General features: G+C 42.0%; 1 protein-coding gene across 1 annotated transcript; it reads left to right on the top strand.

Annotated features, from left to right (window-relative positions):
- Nucleotides 1–7,954: 7,954 nt before the first annotated feature.
- On the top strand, nt 7,955–9,370 carry LOC145397471 (zinc finger MYM-type protein 1-like). The gene has a single exon (XM_080270525.1). It carries the CDS (start codon nt 7,955–7,957, stop codon nt 9,368–9,370), a length of 1,416 nt encoding a protein of 471 aa, XP_080126651.1.
- The last annotated feature ends 4,043 nt before the right edge of the window (nt 9,371–13,413 follow it).

Below are 13,413 nucleotides of genomic sequence, written 5' to 3'. Positions count from 1 at the left end.
CCCTTCTCCCTCTTGTACTTCACTCCGTCCCTCCATCTCATCCTGGGCCTCCCCCTCCCTCTCTCCTCTTCCACTTCACTCATACACTCCTCGTTAGTCTCTCGCTCTCCATCCCCTGCACATGGCCAAACCACCTCAGTGTGTTTCTCCTAACGCTTCCTATCACAACCACATCCACACTACAATGCTCCATCACTTTTTCGTTTGTTTGTCTCTCCATGTAACTCCAAATACTCCTCTCAGAAATGCTCTAACACTTCTCCTCTCTCCATCCCTCCACCCTCTCCCGCAATGCCTAAATGCTTCCGGCGCTACAGGTGTCGGCGAAACTCTTCAAAACACGCCTACATACCTCCCATGTCATGGCGAGGCTAGTGTGGCACTGGTGTGCTGTGGGTCCAGTAGACAGCGAGGCACCGCGGAGCTTTGCAACACACGTACACACCTACCCTCTGCCACAGGGAGACTGAGGTGGACCCGGCCTTAAGTCCCAATCCCACCACCAGCGTTGCCAGATTCCCAAACCCGTATCATGGTATCAGGCACGTTGAAATTATCGCTTTTTGGTCAAAATTATCGCACTCACATAAACAAAGGCATTTCTTCACGCAAATCGGTAATTACTGTGGAATTTATATCTTCTTACGTGTAGAAAGATTAATTAACGTTACTGACGTTGTTAAACTACCTATCGGATTTTATTACTAATCGTAAAGAGTTAGTAAAATCCTACTGTTGCACTAGGCTTACAGTAGACTTGTTAATTTTGCAATCCATGATTTCTTTTTTCAGATTGTGAAATACCAATAGGATGGCCAGAAAATTAATCCTTGAAGATAACTATGACTGTACCGTACATTATTACGGTATGTAAACTGATAAAGTTTATTAGCTACTTACTAAATTAATGATCCTGTCGTTCCTCCATGTAGATACCAGGATCAGAAGATTCATCCTCAGCAGGATACAGATTGGCTGAGGTTATGTTTTTGATCATGATTCTTGATGGCTTGAAAGAGGTATATAGTCGTTGTCAGGTGTGTTATCAACATTCTGCTTCGCGAGAATAATATCCCTTAGAGTTTCAACTTTGAGTTTCGTTCTATTTTTGGTTTTCACACGATTCATATCTGGGAAGCAACGTTCTCAATCATCATGAACATCAGGCAGTGAAAGACATCCGAGGGCAACGTCAGACAAACATATTTTGCTACTCCATCATCCACGGGTCTTTAAAGTACTCCAAAACTTATCTGGACGCTTATCTTTAATTTTTTCTGTTTGCTTAGCCATGCTTGTAAAGTTTTCTGGAAGATCTTCTATTCCCAGTTTCCTCCATTCAGCGTCCATTTACTGCAAGTTTAAATCATCTAGGGCTACGATCCGAGGAAGCTTTGTAGCAAGTGGTACCAGGCCTGCCACACGAGTTTCATGATTACCTAGAGCAGAGGCTGGTTCCAGTATAGATAACTTTGAAAGTACTTGGTCATCGAAGTCAAACCTCCTTTTCATCTGGTCAGCAGCGGTCACTAAGAAGGCTCTGCACTTTACACGGAATTAATTAGTTTCTTCCTTATTTCTCTCCAAATCAGGATTTTCAGATAATCTTTTTATCACACATGCTCCAAAGAAAACTTGTTCCATCATTAGAAACTCACGTTCATTTTTAGGATCAAGATCACAGTGAGGTTTCTTCATAACATAATCACACGCTTCATGTATATTAATTATATATGTTTGTACAGATCACACACTTGGCCATGTAATTCAGTTATGACAAACCTCTCACTCTGAAACAAGGAGATTTAGCTGGGAGAATCTGGGCAAAACAGAATCCAGGAAACAATAATAAAGTCTGATAAAAGGATTACAGAGCTTTTCGTAGGCATTTTCCACAGTTGTTTGTCTTCAATGACTGTTGGAAATTTAAGTCCGTAAAATAAATACTAGCATTCTTTTAACAGCTGTGTAGGAAAGGCAACATGTCCTAGACGGTGAAAAAATTTTATCCTTCAGAGCACTTGAAAAATCCTGAAATTCACTAACTGGGCAAATAGTTTATGTGTTTCAAAGGAATTATGCACATCATGAGCTAACTGCTCTGCATCGTTTGGCAATATTTTACAAGCCTCTGAGACACATAAGTGGGCCGAATGGGACATTCACTCCATAATGGAAACACCGGGACATAAGTCCCTGAAACTGCTGCTCAAAGAACTATTTGCACCCATCACAGTACTGCATTCATCCGACCCAAAACAAGTACTTCAAAATCATTAAATGACTTCGTGATTCAGGAAAATATCCCATTACTTGTTGCGCCTTCACTTGCCCCTTCAGGACTATCGCTGCTGAATACCGACACTAAATCTCAAAACTTGCTCACAACTGCAGTTTTCTCAGGCACTCTTACCATTATGCAAACATTCCAGAAGGTGGAAATGTCTGTGGATTCGTCCACAAGAATACTGAATGTGCTAAGCCTCAATGTGCCTGCTAATTTCTTTATAACATTTAGCCAAAACATACTTACATATTCTCTGGCACTTGGTTCTTTTCATTTTCTGGTCTTGGGCTATTGCTGAATCAGGAAAATCCTTCAGTACAGTGCATCACACAGATGATCGGCCACTCGGATTGTGTTCCATCATCATTGCTGTTAATTTTATTTCAGCTTCCTTTACTGCATAATTTTTACTTGCCTGTCCCTACCACTGGCAAATGCCTCCGTTATAGCTGCTGAAATGGAAGGAACACAGCTTTTTATATGCTTGGAACTCCTCTCATTTACCTTAACTGGTGTTATCTGGGCTCCAACATTACACTTGTGGCATAATGCCGATTCCTTTTAGAAGGTTTCAGCCATGGATTTTTTTTTTTTTTTTTCACATATTCGCCTGTATTTTCGCTCAAGTTTACTATTCTTCACTGCACCAGCTGAAACTTCACGCCCATCTTCACTGCACCAGCTGATACTTCACGCCTATCTTCAGTGTACCAACTGATACTTCACGCCTATCTTCACTGCACCAGCTGATACTTCACGCCTATGTACTTCTTCCTCGCTGTGTCACTTAATTCCCTGCCATCCATGATAAAGCCGCAAGGAAAGCACACATAAATCCCAAGTTCAAATAAGTATATATCCAAGAACGGAATGAGTACAGCTGCCACGCGAACACTGCCCATCCGCGCCGGGTCGCATATTCCCTAAGTTTATTGCTGTTCGGCACTTATGCGAACCGCTGAGCCGTGGGTGACGCTCGGGTCGTAGCCCACAACCTAACCACATGGTTCTCTTCTAACTGTTCTCAGTGTTTTTCCCGGCAAAAAGGACCATTTTTATAGTAATATTCAACCTAACCAAACCCATACACCCCTAACCTAACCTAACCTAAACCGGGTCGTGTGCAGAACTCCAGCAGACGTTGGGAATATGCTGCCCGGTCCCACGGAGCCACAAAGATTATCACAGGTAAGGCCAACAGAATCGCAGGAACTGGACGCATGAATCCCATGACATAATTATACAGCTTACCCGTTCGTCACATATCATATACGATGGCTGGTCAGCTCTGTAATATAGAGTTATACCACCATCATCATCTTATGAATGGTTCTTACATTAATAACTGCACTTTTAGTAAGACTAATGAGATAGTGCTTGAAAATCAATGTACTATATATTTTGCAAACAGTATCACATTACTATCATATATATATATATATATATATATATATATATATATATATATATATATATATATATATATATATATATTTATGAAAAGTATCACATTTTCGCATGCATGCTATCGCATATCGCAGTGCCAAATTATCGCATATTGCGATAACTGTCGCACGCCTAGCAATGATGGACTGGTGACCGTTGGTGTGCACTACGGTGTGAGTCACGGTAAACAGCCAAACTCCACGGAGCTAACCGACACACGTCTACACTCTCCGTCTTTCATAGTGACACTGAGGGGTTTGGCCCCCTGGTGGCACCAAGGCATGGGGGGGAGGTGTTGTGGGTCGATGCAGACAGCCTGGCACCGCGCTGGGGGGCGGAGCTTGCAACAAAGAAAATTGCTAGAAAATAGAAGGGAAGCCTTCTGTAACTTGGCCAAATATTTATACTGTTCATTTTACTTCTTTTCACCCCCCCCCCACCCCTCGCTCTCTCCCTTTGTTCTTGCGCTGCCAGTGGCGTAGCTAACTGGGGGGCAGGGGGATACTGTCTGGAAACTTTCCCTGGGTCCCCAGTGGATGGGCGCCCCATATGGACCCTTCGGTTTTTAAATAATATAAAAAATATATCGCACGTTAAGTAAAAAATATATATTTCACATCAAATCAAAGGAAACACGGTATCTGGCCAGGTATTTGTACATTCAGATTTTTTAATTCACAAATGTTCTTACTTTTCTAGGGATTTTACTATGAATCATCCATGCATACTAGACTAAGTGATAATTCTACACATTTATATTATAAATCTATTTATGCCTGGAAAAACTACGCCTAATGGATGCTAGTGAAAATCTGGGGAATTTTCGGGAATGCTCTTCACAGCTATAGTCGTTTCGGAAGACCAAGAAATTTGTTTTGTTTGTAACAGTATGTTCATTTACAGTGAGATAAATTCTCATGCTTTTCATTATTTATTTTAGTTATTATGTGGTTTAAAATGTTTTAATTATTATTTAGTCATTCGCGTTATGGATATAAAGGCAATAATAATAATAAAAGAGGGTTCTGTAAGGTCTATATCAAACCTTACCTGATTTTGGAGGGCCACTCAAGGAGCAAAGCCCCCGTGCCCCCTGTGCCTTGCCTCGATGTTAAATGGTCGAACCTTATATTTTTTCTTAGTGGCGGTGGTGTAACATAAATCTCTATAAGGCTGACAGCTGAACACTCAATGCTCAAAATTGTTTTCATTCTCTTCACCTAATCTAAAGATTCTCATCATATTAATCCTTGACTGACTTATTCCCCAGATATATCCGCATTGCATTCTGATTCTACCCTAAGTTGTTTGCTGCTTAATCAGGTGCTTTGTACTATCACCGTATCGTAGGCTATCGTATCGTTTATAAAGGTTCCAATAAGCTTGCATGCGTCAGCCTTGGTCACATAATGGCTCTCCACCCTGCTCGATCTCTGACAGCCTCCCTAGTATCTTATCCCTGAGGTCACACAGTATAACATCCCAGGACGTTTTAGGTCTGCCTCTCGCAACCTTACCCCCGACATTCACGCTTGTAAAATCCATGTGAATTGTTTCGTGTGCTTCTCATCATTTGTAGGTGTTTACTGTAATGTCCTGTGGCTTTAAAACTTATTTCACTTTGTATGAGTAACGTGTATCCCTATATAGCCAAAATATACACTTGCTGAAACTCACACCTGCCGCCTTAATGTCACCTTGTCCTCCGCTGACAGACTGTCCGCTCTCCAGTTAACAAATCCGTCTCATATACGTCTCCACCTCATCACTCCACCTCATCCTTGGTCCCCTGCTCCTCCTCCTCCCCTCCATCTGAGTTACATACACTCTCCTAGCCAGTCACACATACTCCATCCTCTCTACATGGCCAAAATCTGCACCTATTGAAATATCTCGCACCTATACTCCCAAACCTCTTCTGTCTCTATAATGCGTAAAACCATCTGAGTAAAACAAGTGAATATTTCAACAACAACAACAATAAAAACATTTATCTTGAAGTCCTGACTTCTTAAAACACTCAAACACCTGTCTTCATTAGCTCCACCACCTGTCACCTGGACATCTTTTAGTAGGCAGTTTACCTGAGCACTCCTGAGTAGTTAGTAGTAGCAGTAGGGGGAGAGAGAGAGAGAGAGAGAGAGAGAGAGAGAGAATAAAAGCTACAGTCATGGACACTACTAAAGGGACAGGGTGAACGCCACTAGTGTACCGATAGAGGGCTGGTAATTAGCACACCTTAATACCAAGTAGGTGTATTTTAGCCAGTGCTGAATTAACGTACTGCCACTGGACCTACAGTCAATTATTAGAGGACTTCTTGTGTATCCTCTGTTGCCCTGTTTCCCGATACGAGGCAACTAACCTTTCCTTCCTGGATCTACTCCCCCTTATGTGGCAGAGGTTTGATTCCCCATGGACCTGTTTAACTACTATAGAGGGGAAGGACATACCTATTCCTCCATCACCTATGCATATCGCTCATGGGTAACATACCTATTCCACTATGGACGTAATTATTAAACTGCTATGGAGGGGGAGGACATAGCCTATACCTTTTTCTCCATCACCTATACATGTTGCTCATGCGGAACATACCTATTCCCCTATTGACGTATTATCATATCAAGTGGCCTTCCTTATCCTTTATGGAACCATGTCACCTCTGCGGCAGGATTTAAATGTTGCCATGATCGACGTATTTCCTCTCATGGGATGACTTGTTGACACCAAGGACCCACTGTTTATTCACCGTGGGCCTGTTTATCCTAGTACTCAAGCATTCATCATGAACCCACATATCTAGTGCAGAATGTCCCTCCAGCAGCACCAACAACAACCAGCACGTTGCCACACACACACACACACACACACACACACACACACACACACACACACACACACACACACACACACACACACACACACACACACACACACACACACACACACACACACACACACACACACACACACACACACACACACACACAAATACACTCATACACACATTAACATACACGTACATACATACAAAGAAACATATACTTGCATATATATACTAGTAAACCTACAGTTCACACACACACACACACACACACACACACACACACACACACACACACACACACACACACACACTACCCTTCTTTGATGTTCCTCCCAGGAGATTTACTGTCTATGTTTTCCCTATCCTAGTACTGAGTAAGGACGCGCAAATGAAGGCATAGGGGACAAAGAGTTGACAATCCTGCTCTGAACAACAGAAAGAACGACTTACTCTACTATAAGTGAGAAGGGGGGAGTGAGGTAGAACACGCAAGCCTGGTCACTATGGAAGCCACGAGGCGAATCATGAACAAACATGCAGCATACTGTACATTAGGATCATACAAAGGATGATGCAATTATGAACAAAACTGTATCATAAGTTAGAATTATACAAGGGATGATGAAATCATAGGCTATGTAACAATATATATATATATATAAAAATATACATATATATATATATATATATATATATATATATATATATATATATATATATGTATATATATATATATATATATATATATCCTTGTTTCCTTCCATCTTCTTCTGTCTTTCTTTCCTTCATTCTTTCCTCTTCCTTCTGCCTACGGGTTACTTTACACAGGGCCGTTTCTTGCTATAGGCGAAGTATGCGGTTGCCTAGGGCCCCCGATGCCACTAGGGGGCCCCCAAGCTGCCAATATTAGCTTTTTAAGAAATTAAAATATGTGTAAAGTGACTCGAGGTTGTGGTGCTTGGCTATTTCTTGGCTCTCTTGGCTTTTGTTCGCGCCTTTTCGTCTGGCATTCCTGGTCTTTTTTTTGTCTCACCGGCGTCAATGACACCACGTGTGATGCGTGAACGTAGGAACTAAGAAGAAGCGTTATTCCATACAATCTCTAGCTGAGAGAAATCTTGCATTGAGGGAGTCTACAAACACATTACACCAGCAACACAATGGAAACTTGTTAAAAGAGGTGGAGCTGCTTACCGAATTTGATCCTGTGATGAAGAAGCACATTGATCGTGTGGAAAGTGGGCAGTTCAGTCATTCCAGCTATCTTGGAAATGGGATCCAAAATGAGCTGATTGCTTCAATCAGTGGGAAATATTGGACACAGTGGTGGCTGAAACTAAGCGGTCCAAATATTATTCAGTCATTTTAGATTGTACTCCTGACTTAAGCAGATGTCGGTCATCATAAGGATTGTTAGAATGGACGATGATGAAGCACCGGAAATCAAGGAACACTTTCTAGGATTTCTTGTGGCTTCCCAAACAACAGGTCTTGGTTTATCCTCTTTGATTTTGAATAGGCTTGAGGAGCTGAATATTCCTTTTGACGACTGCAGAGGACAGTCGTATGACAATGGGGCCAACATGAAGGGAAAGAACAAAGGTGTACAAGCAAGGCTGCTGGAGAAAAATCCTCGCGCACTTTTTGTTCCATGTGGGGCACATACACTGAACTTGGTTGTGGCTGATGCAGCAAAAGGGTCCACAGATGCCGTTATCTACTTTGGCAATATACAAAAACTGTATAACCTGTTCTCAGTAGCACCACAAAGATGGGCAATCTTGAAGGACCATGTGACTCTGACACTGAAATCCTGGAGTGAAACGAGGTGGGAGAGCCGTATTAACAGCATTGAGGCTGTGCGGTACCAGGCCCCTAACATAAGGGAGGCACTGCTGGAGGTCAGGGACAAAGCCACAGATGCCCTGACCAAGGTAGAAGCACAAGCTTTGGCCGAGGAGGTTGGGTCATACCGGTTCCACATTTGTACAGTGGTATGGTATGATATCCTCCACCAAGTAAACCATATAAGCAAGCTCCTGCAGTCTGCCACAATGCAACTTGATGTAGCAGTTGACCTCCTCATGAAGGCAAAAACCTCACTGACAAGATACAGAGACACTGGCTTTTCTGCAGCTCAGGCCTCTGCTAAAGACATAAGTGACGAGATGAATGTGGAGGCTGTACTTAAGGAGAAAAGGCTTAGAGGCACAAGGAAACACTTTGCCTATGAAGCCCCAGACGAGCCTATCAGAGATGCCATGAAAAGACTAGAAATTGCGTTCTTTAATGTGGTTGTGGACACCACTTTTGAGTCATTAAAGGAAAGGTTTGAAAGCCTGGGTGAAATGAGATCCAGATTTGGAGTGCTGCTTAACTTTAAAGAATTGGATGGTGAGGCACTCTCCAACCAGTGTGACGAGCTCTGCAGCACATTAAGTACCGAGGATGAAAAAGACATTGATGAAAAAGAACTGGCTCTTGAAATCAGCAACTTGCCAAGCCTACCTTCAAGTGACATGACTACACTACAGCTTCTCTCCTACATCCACAAAAAGCAGTTGAAGGAACTGTACCCCAGTCTGTGGATTGCTCTGAGAATAGCCTGCACTCTTACCGTAGCCTCAGCAGAGAGGAGCTTTTCAAAACTAAAGCTCATTAAGACCTACCTGAGGTCATCCATGGGACAGAATCGCCTCAGTGGACTTGCAATCATCAGTATCAATCACGAGATTGGCAAGCAGCTATCATACGATGATGTCATCAATGACTTTGCTATTAAGAAAGCCAGAAGGCAGAAGTTTTGAAGACTGATCATGCAGATCTGTGTTACTGAGGGAGTACCAGCCTCCTGAAAAAAGTGGGATATTTTTATATGTTTAGAATTTCAGTTGCAATGTTTGCCTAATTTAGATTTTTTTTAACAAGTTTAACATTTCCTAAGATTAGAAAATAAGATTTTCAGGAAAAAACATCATCTTGTCTCATTTATTTGCATTTGGGAGATGTTACAATGCAGATTCAGTATATCCTGGCTGTAGGGGAGCCCCAGTGTGTCACATTTATTAGCATTTTTGTAGGGTCAACTTGAGTTTTTTTTACTGGAGTGTTAAAATAAAAGATATTAAGAGTTTGTCACCGATCTAGCCTATTTTACCTCATAAAGTGCCTCAAATTGAAGTATTTAAATGTTAAATGCATGCCCCCTGATCACCTTAGATGGTTTGGAATCCCCCCACCACAGTTTCATAAGATAGGGGCCCCAAACAGCATTCTGCCTAGGGCCCCCAAAAGGCTAGAAACAGCCCTGACTTTACACTCCCTCGTTTGTCTTTCTTTCCTTCATTCTTTCCTCTCCCTTCTGCCTGTGGGTGACTCTACACTGAGTGACAAGCCAAATGGTTTTCTGTACACCACGAAACCATTTACTACGCTGGGTGGTAACCATATAACCAAATTTTGGCGCCTAATGGTTTAGTGGGTAATTATTGCGCTCCAATCGGATTGAACCGGTGCAGGTTTATATCCAAGGGGTGGTTGGGGTTTATTGCTCACGTAATGCCACTCAGGGATGAGTGAGGCTGGTCACTCTCATCTTAAATGTCAGGACCAACTACCTAGCCCCGGGCTTCTACGCTCCTCATGGGGCAGCGTAAGATTGGATGATGGATATATAAATATACAGTATATATATATATATATATATATATATATATATATATATATATATATATATATATATATATATATATATATATATATATATATATACCCTGTATACATATATGTGTGTGTGTCCGTGTGTCTGTGTGTGTCTGTGTGTGTGTGTGTGTGTGTAATTTGTTTATTTATTTATTTACTTACCCCTTCGTTAACATACATATGTATACACACATACAACACATTCCTGTACACACGTACACAAGTAATGCACACATTTTTTTTTTTTTTTTATGTGTCCGACTCGGGGCATAGGCTTCACAGCCTGCTCTCAAGGCCCAGTAGTCCTCCTACATACCATACACCTCTCTACATGTCACCACTTCGGCGCTAACACCCACCGTCCATATTGAATACATGCTAGGGCTGTCTCATACAGGACTGGTGTATTGGTATTAGCGGGGGTACTTTTATGACATGTCGGCGGGTCATCTGGTAGATCAGGAAAGTCTGCTTATATGAAATTCAAATCCTTAAACTGTTCCCTGCCCCAGCCGGGATTTGAACCCGGGTCCATCAGGACTGCAGGCCGCCTCTCTACCGATTCAGCCACCGCCTCCCCCGAACATAGGTAGCCTATATGTATCTATATATGTATCTATATATACTGTATGCATAGGACAAGAAATAAGTAAACAAAAACAAACAATCAGCAAGCAATCCGGCGGTTCCCTACAGTGGCGGGGGCCTAACCCCCCTCCCTCTAGACGGCGTCGAAGGAGACCCCGTCACTGCCCCGTGAGGGACTTGCCTATCCTAGCCCTAATAACAGTGCCTACCCTTGCCGCCTCCTATAACCAGGCCTCTAAGGACCCCCCTCATGGCAGTGCCCTAACGACACCCCCTCAGGGCTCGGCGTCGTACAAGGGCAGGGACTCTAAGTGGCAGACAGGAAGGCCAGCTGACACAGCAGCAGAAGAGCAGCGTGGTGAGACTCAGCACAAGTCACACAAGTCGCTGTGAAAGTCATCGGACCAGCAGCGAGAATAAAGTCTACGGAGATGTCAACCCAGGTTTCACTGTCTCGGTGACTGGGGCAGCGGTAGGACCATCGCAACTGCTGGACCGGAACTGACGAGAGAGATGCATACAGGAGAATGTTGATGTGTAATGGACGGGATAAATCGAAGCAAGTGTAAGGCAGCTCTATGATACCGCTGATAAGGCTTAAATCCCAGACATAAGCGATGGCGGCACACAGACGAGCCATAAATTGGATTAACACAAAAGGAAGAGGCTGTCGCTTTGGGCATGGCGCCAAGTTTTGAAAATATCCGCCTTCATATGGGAGATTTCGTAGTACCACTTCCTCTGCTATTTATATTGCATATTACATTTTAATATTGATTTTCATATTTTCCCACACTTTTATAATCGATGTAGATTCCATTTATAACATACTAGAGGATTTTATGGTATATGCGACAAGTAATCGCCGAGGAAGACACACTACGGAATCTCCAAGGCAATTTCGGCTTGAGCTTTAATGTCGGCACAATTGCAAGTCAGAGTAACATAGAAGAGAATATTAAGGTGTTTGGTGCAAGATGATTCGCTGAAGAAGAAGAGTTACGGAAAAATCAAAGTTTGTTGATAATTAATCCGTAATGTCGCTGGAATGGTGGCCTTCGCAACAGTTTTTCCTTAGTGATTCATTTTCAAATTAGGCCTTTCTGTTGGCTTGTATGATATTTATACTTTGCTAATACCGCCATAGTTTGCATCGATCGCACACAAGAGGATGTTAAGGTTGAGTGTGGAAAATAGTTCGCCGAGAAGGAAATGTTACGAAATCTCCTATATGAGAGATTACGGCTTAAAATTAAATCTCGGCACAGTTGCCTCAGTAACCTACAATAGAATATTAAGGTGTAATGTGCACAATAAATCGCTGAGGAAGAGGTGTTACGAAGCCTCCCAAGTCGGGGTTGAAAATTAAGCCGTTTTCCCGTTGAAATGGAAGGATTCTTAGCATCTTTTCCTGAACAGTTTATTTTGCATATTACACCTTCCTGTCCTCTTGGACGTTATTTATATTTTTTTATTACATTCTTAGTTTGTATTAACACCATATTAGAGGATATTAAGGTGTAGAAGGAAAATAAATCGCCGAGGAAGGGATATTACGAATCCTCCAAGAGGTGTCCGAGATAACTGGAATTTCGAGTTGATTTTGTTTGTTTATATTTATGTGTAAATATCAGACGTTATTGACTATTGTTATTTTGTAGTTTGATGTTATGTGTAAATATGTGACGTTATTTGTATTATTGTTGGAATGTTTTTGAAGTGTTTAAGCTGCCTCAATCACCATATATATATATATATGAGTGTAGTGCAGCACGTGTGTAATTCACGGGTGGGTCAGGATTACGTGATGGTAGTCATCGTCAGCTTTTTACCCTCCCGGAAGAGAGCTGAGAGCTTATATAGTCCGATCTAAGGGCAAAGCCTTGACCAAGATCGAGAAAAAACCAGGTCCGTGCATACGCACATTTCCGTTAGATCAAGCGGAGGATTTTTCTCAATCTCGCTCTCTCTGGTTTTCTGTTTATAATTCAGCGGGAACTATACTATTTGTGATGGAGGATTCAACTATATATATATATATATATATATATATATATATATATATATATATATATATATATATATATATATATATATATATATAATAGCCTAACTCAATCCCACAATCTCCTTGATTATCTTCCTTTGTTCTTTTCAGTTACTAAGTAAGCATAAGAGATTACACTTTACTCGATTTGCCATACCCTGATTTGACGGATTTCTGATTTGCCTGTCACTTGGAGAGAGAAAAAGAGGCTGTATGACTCCTCCACTTAAGGACCATAAAGATGTGTATGTCTCTTTAATCATCCTCCTTCTCACCCTCTTGGCCACCCTCCGTGAAGGGAGAAGGGACGCATGTTTAATAGTTCTCAGCATATTTATCCAATTTTTCATATAATTCTTTCACTCACACACACACACACACACACACACACACACACACACACACACACACACACACACACACACACACAAGGTAGGGAAGGAGGGATGGGAGGTAAGTAGTTATGAGAGAGAGAGAGTTGATGATTCTACACACACACACACACACACACAC

Source organism: Coenobita brevimanus, chromosome 41, assembly GCF_032717465.1.
Source record: "Coenobita brevimanus isolate Jiangsu-jjx chromosome 41, ASM3271746v2, whole genome shotgun sequence".
NCBI classification, from domain to species: Eukaryota; Metazoa; Arthropoda; class Malacostraca; order Decapoda; family Coenobitidae; genus Coenobita; species Coenobita brevimanus.
Note: the sequence above shows the minus strand (reverse complement) of the source record. Positions and strands in the feature narration are given on the sequence as shown.

Excerpts from the sequence above, each read along its gene's own strand:
- LOC145397471 (XM_080270525.1), top strand. The coding sequence starts at position 7,955 with ATGTCGGTCATCATAAGGATTGTTAGAATGGACGATGATGAAGCACCG.